This window comes from Salvelinus sp. IW2-2015, unplaced genomic scaffold (genome assembly GCF_002910315.2).
Source record: "Salvelinus sp. IW2-2015 unplaced genomic scaffold, ASM291031v2 Un_scaffold1753, whole genome shotgun sequence".
Classification (NCBI taxonomy): Eukaryota; Metazoa; Chordata; class Actinopteri; order Salmoniformes; family Salmonidae; genus Salvelinus; species Salvelinus sp. IW2-2015.
Window position 1 is genome coordinate 93,130 of NW_019943134.1, and position 15,203 is coordinate 108,332.

At 43.1% G+C, this 15,203-nt stretch overlaps 1 protein-coding gene across 1 annotated transcript in view; it reads right to left on the bottom strand.

Annotated features, from left to right (window-relative positions):
* The window catches only part of LOC112071874 (solute carrier organic anion transporter family member 1C1), a 45,005-nt gene that overhangs the window by 14,075 nt on the left and 15,727 nt on the right, over positions 1 to 15,203 (bottom strand). The window contains exons 2-8 of the mRNA XM_024139306.2: positions 11,161 to 11,303; positions 9,338 to 9,469; positions 8,811 to 8,932; positions 6,619 to 6,765; positions 6,384 to 6,482; positions 5,682 to 5,936; positions 4,712 to 4,876 (exon numbers count right to left, since the gene is read on the bottom strand). Of these exons, the coding sequence (XP_023995074.2) occupies positions 4,712 to 4,876; positions 5,682 to 5,936; positions 6,384 to 6,482; positions 6,619 to 6,765; positions 8,811 to 8,932; positions 9,338 to 9,469; positions 11,161 to 11,303 (1,063 nt within the window). The remainder of the gene's footprint in view (positions 1 to 4,711; positions 4,877 to 5,681; positions 5,937 to 6,383; positions 6,483 to 6,618; positions 6,766 to 8,810; positions 8,933 to 9,337; positions 9,470 to 11,160; positions 11,304 to 15,203) is intronic.

Consider the following 15,203-nt stretch of genomic DNA (forward strand, 5'->3'; position numbering starts at 1 on the left):
GGCTCATAATGGGCTGGGCAAAATGTGTAGAATTGCAGGAAATTAGCTGTAAAAACGGCAACAACAAAAAAATGCCCCTAAAACGGCCCCATGGCAAAATGTGTGGAATTGCAGGAAATTAGCTGTAAAAACGGCAACAACAAAAAAATGCCCCTAAAACGGCCCCATGGCAAAATGTGTGGAATTGCAGGAAATTAACTAAAACCAAAAATCTCTCCACCATCAAGAGGGGGGCCACTAATATGTTTTGCCAGCACGGTGGTGAGGGGTCCCCCAACWAAATTTTGCTTAGGKCCCCCAAAAGGCTAGATCCGGCCTTGTCTATAGCCATTTTACAGGGAAAGATCAACCACAATTCTCTCTTCCTAGCTGGGATGGTGATTATGCCTGCAATACAATACTAACCTGACAACTCACAATAAATTATTCCGTTACTCTGTTGTTCGCTACATACTTTAGTCTGAAGTCATTTGTGGTGACAAGGGGCAAGAGGGGTGTTGTACAAAACAAATTCATCATCGATTGGATCATCTCTAACCAATCAGAGTATCAAAGCCAATGGCGACCTTTCAAACCGACGCTTTGCCCACGTGTGTTCTGGTTCTGGACCAATCAGACAGCCCCAAAAATGTGGTCGCATTCGTTGAAGGATCGGGGAGGTACTCAGATCCAGACTCATTGCAGACAAGAAACTAACGTCCGTGGGAGTGGTGTAGCATTTGGCAGAAGCAAGGAGTCTGGATAGCCAAGCACGTACAATACAGACATCACAAGACAAAAGGGATCTTTCTCAATTATCATCTTTGTCTCATCGCCTCCTCCTCATAAGGATCTTCTCCTCCAATAAGGGTTGAGAAGCGGGCAAGGAGATAGGATGTGATGAAATCACAGAAAGACGAATTGAGAAAGGGCCCAGGTTCTTACAGAGGGGAAGGGAACTGTATTGGGAATCACTCACTGGGTTTTACAGGGAGGCAGAGATGCGACTGTATCTAGTGCAATCCTTCTTCCCAGAAGAGATCAAAGGAAGGAATAGCCTCATTCATATCAAAGTCGTTCATCCATATTTCATGTGAAGTGGTCATGTGAGATGAAACTGTCTTTGATGGTTGAAAGGACAGGAGGAATGCTGAATGTATTTCTGGCTGAGCCCCCAACCTCCTCTCCTCTCCCTACTAAACCACTCTTCTCTAATTGAGTACAGAATAAAAGCATATTATTATTATTATTATTATTATGTGGTCATCAACAGCACTTTAAATATAATTTAACTTTAATATCATTTTAAATCAAGACTGGCTATTTATTAATGACATTATTCAATATTATTTTCTAGTAATTTCAAGTCTATCTCGCCTTCTATTCTTGTCGTCTCCTCATGACAGTGTTTATTACAGAAAGTTCAGAGTCCGGTCTCCTCGTGTCAGTGTTTATTACAGAGAAGTCAGAGTCCGTCTCCTCTTGTCAGTGTTTAATTACAGAGAAGTCAGAGTCCGTCTCCTCGTGTCAGTGTTTAATTACGAGAAGTCAGAGTCCTTCTCCTCGTGTCAGTGTTAATTTACAGAGAAAGCCAGAGTCCGTCTCCTCGTGTAGTGTTTATTACAAAGAAGTCAGAGTCCGTCTCTCGTGTCAGTGTTTAATTACAGAGAAGTCAGAGTCCGTCTCCTCGTGTCAGTGTTTAATTACAGAGAAGTCAGAGTCCGTCTCCTCATGTCAGTGTTTAATTACAGAGAAGTCAGAGTCCGTCTCCTCGTGTCAGTGTTTATTACAGAGAAGTCGAGTCCTTCCTCGTGTCAGTGTTTTTACAGAGAAGTCAGAGTCCGTCTCCTCATGTCAGTGTTTAATTACAGAGAAGTCAGAGTCCGTCTCCTCGTGTCAGTGTTTAAGTACAGAGAAGTCAGAGTCCGTCTCTCGTGTCAGTGTTTATTACAGAGAAGTCAGAGTCCGTCTCCTCGTGTCAGTGTTTAATTACAGAGAAGTCAGAGTCCGTTTCCTCGGTCAGTGTTTATTACAGAGAAGTCGAGTCCGTCTCCTCATGTCAGTGTTTAATTAGAGAAGTCAGAGTCCGTCTCCTCTTGTCAGTGTTTATTACAAGAAGTCAGAGTCCGTCTCCTCATGTCCAGTGTTTAATTACAGAGAAGTCAGAGTCCGTCTCCTTCTGTCACGTGTTTTATTACAGAGAAGTCAGAGTCCGTCTCCTCATGTCAGTGTTTAATTACAGAGAAGTCAGATCCGTCTCCTCTTGTCAGTGTTTATTACAGAGAAGTCAGAGTCCGTCTCCTCGTGTCAGTGTTTATTACAGAGAAGTCAGAGTCCGTCTCCTCGTGTCAGTGTTTAATTACAGAGAAATCAGAGTCCGTCTCCTCGTGTCAGTGTTTAATTACAGAGAAGTCAGAAGTCCTTCTCAGTCCGTCTCCTCATGTCAGTGTTTATTACAGAGAAGTCAGAGTCCTTCTCCTCATGTCAGTGTTTAATTACAGAGAAGTCAGAGTCCGTCTCCTCATGTCAGTGTTTAATTACAGAGAAGTCAGAGTCCGTCTCCTCATGTCAGTGTTTATTACAGAGAAGTCAGAGTCTTCTCCCTCGTGTTCAGTGTTTATTACAGAGAAGTCAGAGTCCGTCTCCTCATGTCAGTGTTTAATTAAGAGAAGTCAGAGTCCGTCTCCTCATGTCAGTGTTTATATACAGAGAAGTCAGAGTCCGTCTCCTCATGTCAGTGTTTAATATACAGAGAAGTGCAGAGTCCGTCTCCTCATGTCAGTGTGTTTATTACAGAGAAGTCAGAGGTCCGTCTCCTCGTGTCAGTGTTTAATTACAGAGAAGTCAGAGTCCGTCTCCTCGTGTCAGTGTTTAATTACAGAGAAGTCAGAGTCCTTCTCCTCATGTCATGTGTTTAATTACAGAGAAGTCAGAGTCCGTCTCAGTCCGTCTCCTCGTGTCAGTGTTATTACAGAGAAGTCAGAGTCCACCTCGTGTCAGGTAAGTCCAGATACGTAGTAGTCCTCCTCGTGTCAGTGTGTTAATTACAGAGAAGTCAGAGTCCTTCTCCTCGTGTCAGTGTTTAATTACAGAGAAGTCAGAGGTATCGCGTTCGTCTCGCTGTTCCAGTGTTTAATTACAGAGAAGTCAGGTCCGTCTCCTCGTGTCAGTGTTTATTACAGAGAAGTCAGAGACCGTCTCAAGTCCGTCTCCTCATGTCCAGTGTTTATTACAGAGAAGTCAGAGTCCTTCTCCTCATGTCAGTGTTTAATTACAGAGAAGTCAGAGTCCGTCTCCTCATGTCAGTGTTTTATTACAGAGAAGTGCAGAGTCCTCTCCTCTGTCAGTGTTTAATTACAGAGAAGTCAGAGTCCGTCTCCTCATGTCAGTGTTTATATTACAGAGAAGTCAGAGTCCGTCTCTCTCGTGTATTACGAGTCGAGTCCGGTCTTTTTATTTTATTACAGAGAAGTCAGAGTCCGTCTCCTCATGTCAGTGTTTAAATTACAGAGAAAGTCAGAGTCCGTCTCCTCGTGTCAGGTTTATTACAGAGAAGTCAGATCCGCTCCTCCTTGTTCAGTGCTCATTTACAGAGGAAGTCAGAGTCCTTCTCCTCGTGTCAGTGTTTAATTACAGAGAAGTCAGAGTCCGTCTCCTCATGTCAGTTGTTTATTACAGAGAAGTCAGAGTCCGTCTCCTCATGTCAGTGTTTAATTACAGAGAAGTCAGAGTCCGTCTCCTCATGTCAGTGTTTATTACAGAGAGTCAGAGTCCGTCTCCTCGTGTCAGTGTTTATTTTACAGAGAAGTCAGAGTCCGTCTCCTCATGTCAGTGTTTATTACAGAGAATCAGAGTCCGTCTCCTCGTGTCAGTGTTTAATTACAGAGAAGTCAGAGTCCGTCTCCTCTTGTCAGTGTTTAATTACAGAGAAGTCAGAGTCCGTCTTCATCCGTCTCCTCGTGCAGTGTTTAATTACAGAGAAGTCAGAGTCCTCTCCTCGTGTCATGTTTAATTACAGAGAAGTCAGAGTCCGTTCCTCATGTCAGTGTTTATTACAGAGAAGTCAGAGTCCGTCTCCTCGTGTCAGTGTTTAATTACAGAGAAGTCAGAGTCCGTCTCCTCATGTCAGTGTTTATTACAGAGAAGTCAGAGTCCGTCTCCTCGGTCAGTGTTTTATTACAGAGAAGTCAGAGTCCGTCTTCCTCATGTCAGTGTTTAATTACAGAGAAGTCAGAGTCCTTCTCCTCGTGTCAGTGTTTAATTACAGAGAGTCAGAGTCCTTCTCCTCGTGTCAGTGTTTAATTACAGAGAAGTCAGAGTCCGTCTCCTCATGTCAGTGTTTATTACAGAGAAGTCAGAGTCCTTCTCCTCGTGTCAGTGTTTTATTACAGAGAAGTCAGAGTCCGTCTCCTCTGTCAGTGTTTAATTACAGAGAAGTCAGAGTCCGTCTCCTCGTGTCAGTGTTTAATTACAGAGAAGTCAGAGCTATCTTTCGAGAAAGCTGGTTCTGTTTTTTTGTATGAAAGAACCATACTGCCATGGAAATGTAACATAAAAAACATAAGAACATGAAACTGTTCAGACAAAACCAGCTAACTGAAATATATGTTTTATTACACCATTACACAATATTAGTTATTAATTATATCAATATTAGCAATGTTACTTTTGATGATGTAGGATTTTTAAAGACACATTAAACACATGATCATAAAACGATGGATGCACTCACCCATTAGGAAGTTGGCTTTTGATGCTGACTGTCCGTAATGTTGCTCAATGTATTTGGGCTTGTAGGTTACCATGCCGATGAGAGAGTTGAATTGAATAATGGTCACGCAKAGGTAGGTTATATAGACTGGACTTCCCAGTAAGCTCTTCAATGTTGGAACAAATTCTGTGAAAATACAACAACAAACAGCGATTATTGTTATATGTTTCTGTACGTTTTAATTTCTTACTTGTCTCTTGGCTCCCGAGTGGCGCAGCGGACTAAGKCACTGCATCTCAGTGCAAGAGGCGTCACTACAGTCCTTGGTTCGAATCCAGCCTGTATCACATCCGGCCGTGATTGGGAGTCCCATAGGGCGGCGCACAATTGGCCCAGCGTTGTCCGGGTTTGACCGGGGTAGGCCGTCATTGTAAAAACAKAATTTGTTCTTAACTGACTTGCCTAGTTAAATAAAGGTAAAACATATATATAATGTACCATTCACATCCATATAAAACTGCATTGACATACAGATGGAAAGAGAATGAATAATGCTATTGGAGACGACCATATCTACTTCTTCAGAGGGCTCAGACAGTCCAGAGTGTACTCTCTGAGTGTACTCTCTTAGAAAAACAATTTTTCTCTAGAACCTAGAAGGTTTCTTCGGACGTGGAGAGCCYTTTGAAGAACCCTTTTTGGATTCCAGGTAGAACCCGTTCCACTTTTGGGTTCTACACGGAACCCAAAAGGGTTCTACCTAGAACATAAAATGGTTCTTCAGAGGGTTCTCCTATGGGGACAGCCAAAGAAACCTTTCGGAACACGTTTTAATGTTTAAGAGTGTAGTAGATATGGTCCTCTCCAATACGTTACTGTATCCCTAACCTAATTTTACCCTGCCTGAAGTATACACTCATCTGATCATTAGGCCTGTACTGTATGTTGTTATGGGTCTTCTCAAAAGCCAGGCCAGGGGATATTAAGGTACCTTTAGCCATTTGATGGAAGTTGGCCGGTTCCTCTGGTCTAAACTTATGTTCCATGGCTGAGGGAGAGTCCTTGATGAACCGGGTCTGTTCTGGGGTGCAGTTGGCATTAAGTTGCTTATCCACGGGCATGGGCAGCGACTTGGGCAGGAACCAGAAGGGTACGGCAGACATGAGGGTGATAGCTCCGGCTATGAGGTACCCTAGCCACCACGCCCCGACCCAGCGGGCATCGCCTGGGGTGATGGTGATAGTCTCTGGAGAAGAAGGACAGGTGTAGCAGGGTCATGTAACCAACAGGGTTGGGCTCAAAGCCATTTAGGATTCAGTTAAATCAGTAAGTGAATTGAGAACAACCCAGGGTTTCCCGTTCTCAGTCCTGGGTTGGTTATTTGAATTAGCTGTGTAGTGCTAGGGCAAAAACAAAAAYATGCACCCAGGGGGGGCCCAGGACCGAGTTTGGGAAAACCTGCGATAGAGCATGGTGCTTGCAAAACCAAAGGTTGTGGGTTCGATTCCCGCTGTGGGGCTACCAATATATAAAATGTATAGACGCATGACTGTAAGTTGCTCTGGATAAAAGCGCTATAACAGCACCATGAGTATATAGGAACCGGACTGGATTATGTCATTACGTAACGGCACCACCGTGGCAAGCTGTATGTACGACGCCAGTAATATGGTAGTTGTCGGAATCGACTCACCCATGTTCACGTATCCTATGTCAACGTATATCTTGGCACACAAGGATCCTAGTAAGTAGCCAAAGACAGGACCTATGATTGATATGGTCTGGACACAGCCTGAAACATTCAAACATAGAAAAGATAGGAACTTGATTTAGCTACATGACAGATGACCTATCCTACTTTAAACAAATTATTCTAAAAGTTATAATAAATATTTAAAAAATGGTGAGACAGAAAAAACATGTCTTACTAATGTAAAGGGCTGCATTCTCAGACCTGGCGTAGTCGTCTATATAGGAGATTCCCAGCGGATGTACAGGAGTCTCTCCTATCCCTCTTAACACATTACCCAGGAACACATAGATCCACATAGACACACTGGACTCTTGCTCACAGCCTGTCATTTAGAAGAAAGAAAAAAACATGCTTAAATACAGCATTAGATCCCACAATAGCAGAGTATCATTTAATGGATGAACAACAACCGGTCGCAATTCCCTCCTTACCCCTCCCGTTGGCCTTAACCTATCAATGTTCTAGTATCCTGGACATCAGCCAGTACGAATTCCCTCCTTTCCCATTGGCCCTAACCCTTCAATGTTTTTTTATTTATTTCACCTTTATTTAACCAGGCAGGCCAGTKGAGAACAAGTTCTCATTTACAACTGCGACCTGGCCAAGATAAAGCAGAGCAGTGCAACACAAACAACAACACAGAGTTACACATGGAATAAACAAGCTACAGTCAATAACACAATAGAAAAAAAAATCTATATACAGTGTGTGTAAATGGCGTGAGGATGTAAGGCAATACATAGGCCATAGTAGAGGAGTAATTACAATTGAGCAAATTCACACTGGAGTGACAGATGTGCAGATGATGATGTGGAAGTAGAAATACTGGAGTGCAAAAGAGCAGAAAAGTATTTTTAAAAACAATATGGGGATGATATAGGTAGATTGGGTGGGCTATTTACAGATGGGCTATGTACAGCTGCAGCGATCGATTAGCTGCTCAGATAGCTGATGTTTAAAGTTAGTGAGAGAAATATAAGTCTCCAGCTTCAGYGATTTTTGCAATTCGTTCCAGTCATTGGCAGCAGAGAACTGGAAGGAAAGGCGGCCAAAGGAAGTGTTGGCTTTGGGGATGACCAGTGAAATATACCTGCTGGAGCGCGTGCTATGGGTGGGTGTTGTTATCGTGACCAGTGAGCTGAGATAAGGCGGAGCTTTACCTAGCAAAGACTTATAGATGACCTGGAGCCAGTATTGGTCTGGCGACGAATATGTAGCGAGGGCCAGCCGACGAGAGCATACAAGTCGCAGTGGTGGGTGGTATATGGGGCTTTGGTGACAAAACGGATGGCACTGTGATAGACTGCATCCAGTTTGCTGAGTAGAGTGTTGGAGGCTATTTTGTAAATGACTTCGTCGAGGATCGGTAGGATAGACAGTTTTACGAGGGTATGTTTGGCAGCGTGAGTGAAGGATGCTTTGTTGCGAAATAGTAAGCCGATTCTAGATTTAATTTTTGTTGGGATATGTTTAATATGAGTCTGGAAGGAGAGTTTACAGTCTACCCAGAGACCTAGGCATTTGTAGTTGTCCACATATTCTAAGTCAGAACCGTCCAGAGTARTGATGCTAGTCAGGCGGGCAGGTGTGGGCAGCAAACGGTTAAAAAGCATGCATTTAGTTTTACTAGCATTTAAGAGCAGTTGGAGGCCACAGAAGGAGTGTTGTATGGCATTGAAGCTCGTTTGGAGGTTAGTTAACACAGTGTCCAAAGAAGGGCCGGATGTATACAGAATGGTGTCGTCTGCATAGAGGTGGATCAGAGAATCACCAGTAGCAAGAGTTAATATCGTTGATATATACAGAGAAAAGAGTCGGCCCGAGAATTGAACCTGTGGTACCCCCATAGAGACTGCCGGAGGTCCGGACAACAGGCCCTCCGATTTGACACACTGAACTCTATCTGAGAAGAAGTTCTGAGAAGAATCTTCTTCTCTATCTGAGAAGAAGCTTCTTCTGAGAAGAAGTGAACCAGGTGATGCAGTCATTTGAGAAACAAAGGCTGTTGAGTCTGCCGATAAGAATATGGTGATTGACAGAGTCGAAAGCCTTGGCCAGGTCGATGAAGACGGCTGCACAGTACTGTCTTTTATCGATGGCGGTTATGATATCGTTTAGTACCTTGAGCGTGGCTGAGGTGCACCCGTGACCAGCTCGGAAACCGGATTGCACAGCGGAGAAGGTACGGTGGGATTTGAAATGGTCAGTGATCTGTTTATTAACTAGAGTATAAGCAGTGTAGTGTTGGAGCTCCCACTATATTGTTATATTGCTTCCATTACAGATCTACACACATTGAAGAGTTAGGGTCAAGGGGAGATGGTAGGGATTGAATTTGTACTGCATGTCTGTGTTACCATGTCTTACCTACAGATGGCAGTATAGAGGCCTTGTCACCTGCCTGTGTGGACTCAGCTGAGCTTGCTGGACATGGACCGAAGGTAGTGGTTGAATTCATGGACGCTCTAACTGACGATTGGAACTTATAGCTGGGTACAAAATACCAATGTGACTGTTAACAAGTGGAGGGATAAAGCATCCATCAGGGGTCATTAGATTTAAACATGTAATTCACAACAAATTAAAATAATGTAAACATTCATAAAAAAAAGAAAGCAGTATATTGGCCATTCAATTGCTACCCTTGATTTGTTATCCAACCCACGTAATGATAATGTTACTGTYACGTCTACTCACGTCTACTCGACTCCCAGCGTCTACGTTACAGTTACTTTGTCAGTGACAATAAATCTTCATGCAACAATGTTAACCAAAACTTAAGATCCAAACTACTATCTCACTGTAAAAACATAACTTAATGTGAGCCACCCACAAACACAGGGAGTCACATGTTCTCATGTTCTGACGACAAGTTGTGTTCTCGTCTTACTTACCGTCCTAAAATAAAATGAGGCATGGCGATGAGGAACGTCCCAAACGACATCAGGACACATCCGATCGCTATGATCTTAGGTCGGTGAAGCTTGGCACCAAAATAACTCACAAAGGCTATCACCAATAGGTTTTACCTACAACTACAGGGATGAGGGGAAGGGATGAGGGGAAGGGGTGAGGGGAAGGAAGGGATGAGGGGAAGGGGGAGGAAGGATGAGGGGAAGGGGAAGGGGGAAGGAAGGGTATGAGGGGAAGGGTGAGGGCAGGGAATGAGGGGAAGGGGAATGAGGGGAAAAGGGAAGGGGTGATGGGGAGGATGAAGGGATGAGGGGAAGGGGTGAGGGAAGAGGGATGAGGGGAAGGAAGTAATGGTGAGGGGGAAGGGAAGGAGGTGAGGCGAAGGGTGAGGGGAAGGATGAGGGAAGGGGTGAAGGGAAGGATGAGGGGACGGAGTGAGGGAAGAAGGTTGAGGGAAGGGAAGGGTGAGGGGAAGGGGTGGGGGAAGGGTGAGGGGGAAGGGCGTTGAGGGGAAAAAGGGTGAGAGGAGGGATTGAGGGGAAGGTGAGGGGAAGGTATGAGGGGAAGGGATGAGGGAAGGTGAGGGGAAGGGATGAGGGGCAGGGAGGTGAGGCGGCAGGGCATGGGGGAAGTGGATGAGGGGGAAGGCGGGATGGTACTGAGGGGAAGGTTGAGGGGAGGGGGTGAGGGAGGGGTGAGGCGCAAAGGGCATGCAGGGTCGGAAGGCGTGAGGGCAGGAAGGGACGATTGGGGAAGGGGTGGGTGGAAGGGATGAGGAGCAGGGATGAGGGGCAGCGTGATGAGGGGAAGGGATGAGGGGAAAGTACTTATGAGGGAGGGCCGTGAAGGGGTAGGCTGGTTAAGGAAGGGAGTGGGGAAGGAGATATGGTTGGGACATTGACAGTTACAGGGGATCACATTTCAGAACGACAACACTATTGGTCAAGAGATGTTTACATCTGAACCACAAATGTGATTCTGTTTTTATACCAGAGAAAATGTAGCGTCAGGATGTTATTCTGATATGACTTTATTATGGTCAGTTAGCAGACACTTTTATCCAAAAGTGCTTACGGAACTATAAACATGGACAAYGGCAAATATAGTGTACCAAAACCCTGAAAGAACACTTGAAAAAGATAAGGAGAGCTTCACACTCTAGGAGCTCAGATGCCATAATTGAATAACCTACAGACAGACAGTCTTCATCAGGTTATAATACAACTCTGATGTTGATCAATCCCCTATATGCTCTAACACAGTGAGCCATAGGATCCAGCATGTGKACATAATATTATGATCTCTGCTTTAACAAGAAGCCCTGCTTTTGATGMAATTGCCHACGGAAACGTACATCGCCATAGAAACCCCAGTGACTGGCGCTACGGACCAGGGTCATATGCTGACAATAAGAGCACTAGTATAGCAGCATTCAACACCACTGATGTCTTATAGAACTACAGGGCTAGAATGAACATAGGATAGGTATTGCACCATTAGCTTTTGAGGTTGTATTACACAACCCACCATAACAAAAAGCCACATTCGTTCAAAGGGAAGCTCATGAATTGGCAAATAGTGTGTTGATCCTACGATGACACGCTCGGGAAGACGTAATCTTGGCCCACTCATCCACCTGATGCACCCGTAACATTTTAGCGAAACATACAGTATGAATAGCTAAGTCAGKAGAAGAAAAAGAAGAAGAGGAGGGCGAAGAAGAAGAGGAATAAGAAACACGAACGCATAGCTAGGTAGAGAAGCAAACAAAACATGTACTGTAGGTATGCAGGTACAGTATTTACCTATTTCAAAGCTCCCGTCGATAACACCTATCAAATAACTTGGGATATCAAATCTCCTCTCCAGCTGGGTTATCGTACTTTTCATGTAACTCCCAGACAAGGCTTTAGAGAAGTAGGCAAATGACAGGGCAGCCAGGAACATCTAAAGAGAGGGAGAGAAGAGAGAGAGAAAAAGAGGTCAAGAAAATAAAATAAAATATATTTTACAACAAAATCAGACTAATAAATGCCTGGTCTAAGAATGCTGAGCACCGAGTCCTCGCTCGTTGTTGATCTCCGTAGGCAGTCTTCACAAAAACAGGATTAAAAGAGGTCTTCAATCTCATGAGTCATAATCTCATGACTGACATATTCAGCTGCATGGCAATAACTCTGGACAGTTAATTGGAAACAGGTGAGTATCAGCATCAGTGTCCGGACTACATTGTTAGGGATGAAAATTGATCGGGATGAAAATAGCCCTGCAGTGATCGGGGGGTTGTCATCGGTGAGATCCTTTCTTTGAAAGGCAGAGTTGAACATAAAGACTTCACCTCAGACAGACCAGGACATCTCTATTTCTGTCCATCAGAGAGGAAGCACAAAGACACTCATCTGAGTTATCAGTGGTTTCAGTATGTCATACATCATTCATATTTCTATTCAAATATTTTCAACAGTAACAACTTGAGCTCAGATGTACTGTGTTTCTCTGAACGCTGACGACATGACTGATACTGGCCTCATGGTGCAGAGATTCTACTTCTTCAGAAATGTTTCCGGCAAAGTCGTAACTGAGACATCACTTAAAATGATTTCCATGTCATTAACATACAGTATGTTGTCATCAACTTATGTTGATTCCTTAGCTTTTTTTTTTTACAATAAGACCTTTCTAATTTTGGCCTGAGACGAATTACATTTCAGCAACAGTCTTCCTGGGAACGAGGCCAGATCATTCATGAATTCATTTATTTATTMAATCATTCACATAGATAATGGAGAAGCTGCTTACAGATCCAGCCATAAGTCTGAATGGTCTAAATTGGTTGAATGAATGTATTAATTTCAAATCCAACACATACAACCTATCATTTAAAATGTTCCTCACACTAGTCCATCTCAAGTCATAGCCTAAATGATAATGATGCGGGTGGATTTTAGAGTACAGTCGTTACATCACTGAGTAATTTGGCTTGGTGGGTTGTGCAGGAGGGCACTTCACTAGAATAGAATAGCCTCTTTGTTTCTGTAAAACGTTCAGCACCAAACTAGGTCACAGTTCAGAACAACACGATAGCTCATCGTCGCCTCGCCCCGTTGTTTTCCATTGTGGCTTTACACAGAAAGCCCAATTCGGACCCCCCCCCCCCCCCCCCCCCTAATTGGTCTTTTGACTAATCAGATCAGCTCTGAAAAATATCTGATGCAGCTGCATACACTTAGGAGCTGCAGCATAGGGTACTGGGTTCTGCTGTCAAGGTATAGGGGTCCCCCACATTATGTCCCCAAGGCTGTGTTAACACAGGAAGCCCAATTATTATATTTTTACCAATAATTGGGTCTTTTGACCGATCCCAGAAATTGTCACCGATCTTTTTCAGAGCTGATCTGATTGGTCAAAATACCAATTAGTGAATAAATTATCAGAATTGGGCAGACTGTAAATGCAGTTTTAGGCCAGAATATAGGCCAGACCTGGATTCAAATATGATTGGAAATCTTGAAAATAATTTTGAGAGTTTGCTTTAGCCTGTCTGGTAGTGCCAGATGGGCAGGATTTTCTCATACATTTATTCTATTAATTCCAGTGCACCAGGCAAGCTCAATCAAGCCTCAATCGAGTATTTGAAATGATTACGAATAGTATTTGAACCAAGGTGTGACAGAGGCCATGGGGAGACTTCCTGAGAAAGATTTGACCAAGTATAACAAGTCCAGATTCCCCGAATCCCACAAACTGAATTCCTAGGAGCTGTGATTTAGCTCATGTTATATGTCTGTGTCGCAAAGCCTGTGACTGGCTAGAATACTTGCACATGACCCTTGATCTGGGGTCAAAGTAATAAACCCAGGAACTTAGCTTCCAGAACACAGCAGGCCTCAGCATCATAAATTAMCATTTCACTTACATACATCTTGAAATGAATTGTTTGTACTTTTAATAATATACATTAAAAAATAAAATAAAWTCCATCATCCTCCAAGAGTTYCKGAATMTCTTTTCTACTCCATGAAATCTTGCCATTCTTAATGGAACACCGATTTGACCGGTGTAAGTGTTTAAATGTAAAATACTGAAAACGAGGATAAAAGTACATGCACATTTTCTGCACTTTTATAAAATAAATTAAATGGATACAATATACACTGAGTGGACAAAACATTAGGAACACCTGCTCTTTCCATGACATAGACTGACCAGGTGAATCCAGGTGAAAGCTATGATCCAGGTTAAAGGAGGATTTTTAACGCCAATTCTGTTTTCTCCTTAAGTAATATTACCGTTTGTCAAGATAACCAAGCTAGAAGCCTCCAGAAGAAGTTGCCTTACATCCACATTTAACACACATACTGTAATGTAATATGCTGAATCCTCAAACAACGTRTGTTTACTCCCTAAGTCTGTCTGCGTAAAGAAATATCTAGAAACAACAGCAACGGACTGCATTGTGGATTGGAAAACGGCAACGTGAAGAGAAACCGTGACCACGAGTCTACAAGCTCARTCAAAGTACATCCAAAATAAATCCTGTTACAAACAGTTGTCAAAAAAACAGAAACCAGACTTGATAATCAGCTTCTCCTGATTTACATATTGATAAATACAGTCGTGAAAAAGTAAGTACATCTCCTGGATTTTTATTTTATTTTAATWATTTWATTATTTTAATAACATTCAACGAAATGAGTCCCTTTTTCGTCCCTTTGATATTCTAAGTAGAAATCCAACAATATTGTACTTAAAAGCATGCTATATTAAATGAAGTGCCCTTTAATATATACCACGTGGAAAATTCTATAAATCTGATTTTCTATATGAATTAAGACTTGCTAATGTGCCAAAATTCTACCTTTTAAAATTCTACCTCTTAACATTTAACACCCTCCCCACTGGGCACACCAAGTGGATAATTGGGTAATATTTGGTTGAGATGTTGATCAATGAGATTTCAACCTATAATAACCCACTCAGAAAGACAGCCACAAGTTAGTTGAATGTTTCTATGTGTTTTCACTATGCTTTCAAACATCTAAAAGCCCAACCAAATTCCAATAGAAAAACAATGTCAGATTTTTAGTTTCATTGAATTCTGGGTTGAATTGAAACTATAGCTGTTGTATGCTCACATTTCATTTGCCCCGTTAATAAACCGACCCGTTGGAATTACTTTGATAGTAACAGTGAATCTATTTCTATTTTCAAGTGGAGATCTCTCAATAAGCATTCTCACGACAGTGCATTGGTTATAGACAGTGACAAATATCATAGCTAAGGCTAGGGCTGGACTTTTATTGCTAGGGCTGGACTTATTATAGCTAGGGCTGGACTTTATAGCTAGGGCTGGACTTTTATTGCTAGGTGCGTGGACTTTTATAGCTAGGGACTTGCGGACTTTTTATAGCTAGGGCTGCGTACTGTTTATAGCTAGGGCTGGACTTTTTATAGCTAGGGCTGGACTTTTATAGCTAGGGCTGGACTTTTATTGCTAGGGCTGGACTTTTATTGCTGAGGCTGGACTTTTATAGCTAAGGGCTGGACTTTTATAGCTAGGCTCAACTTTTTAAAAAATTCGTATGGGGTGGTCATGCGGCGGACATTGGGCCCACCACCCTGGCGTTGCTAGCATCAGGCTCTCACAAACTGAGGTAACACAGGCCCGTGAAAGGTGTGTTTGTGCACGAAGGTCCCTTGTTTGAGGCCAAATCCGGACAAAGACAGGCCCTAAACTCTGTTACAGTAAGTCACTTGCTGCTGGAGGCTACCTCACTCGTTTAACAGATACAGTGCTTGTGATAACCACTGTGTAAAGTTAATGTACAGTAGCAGTCGTCAATTAGC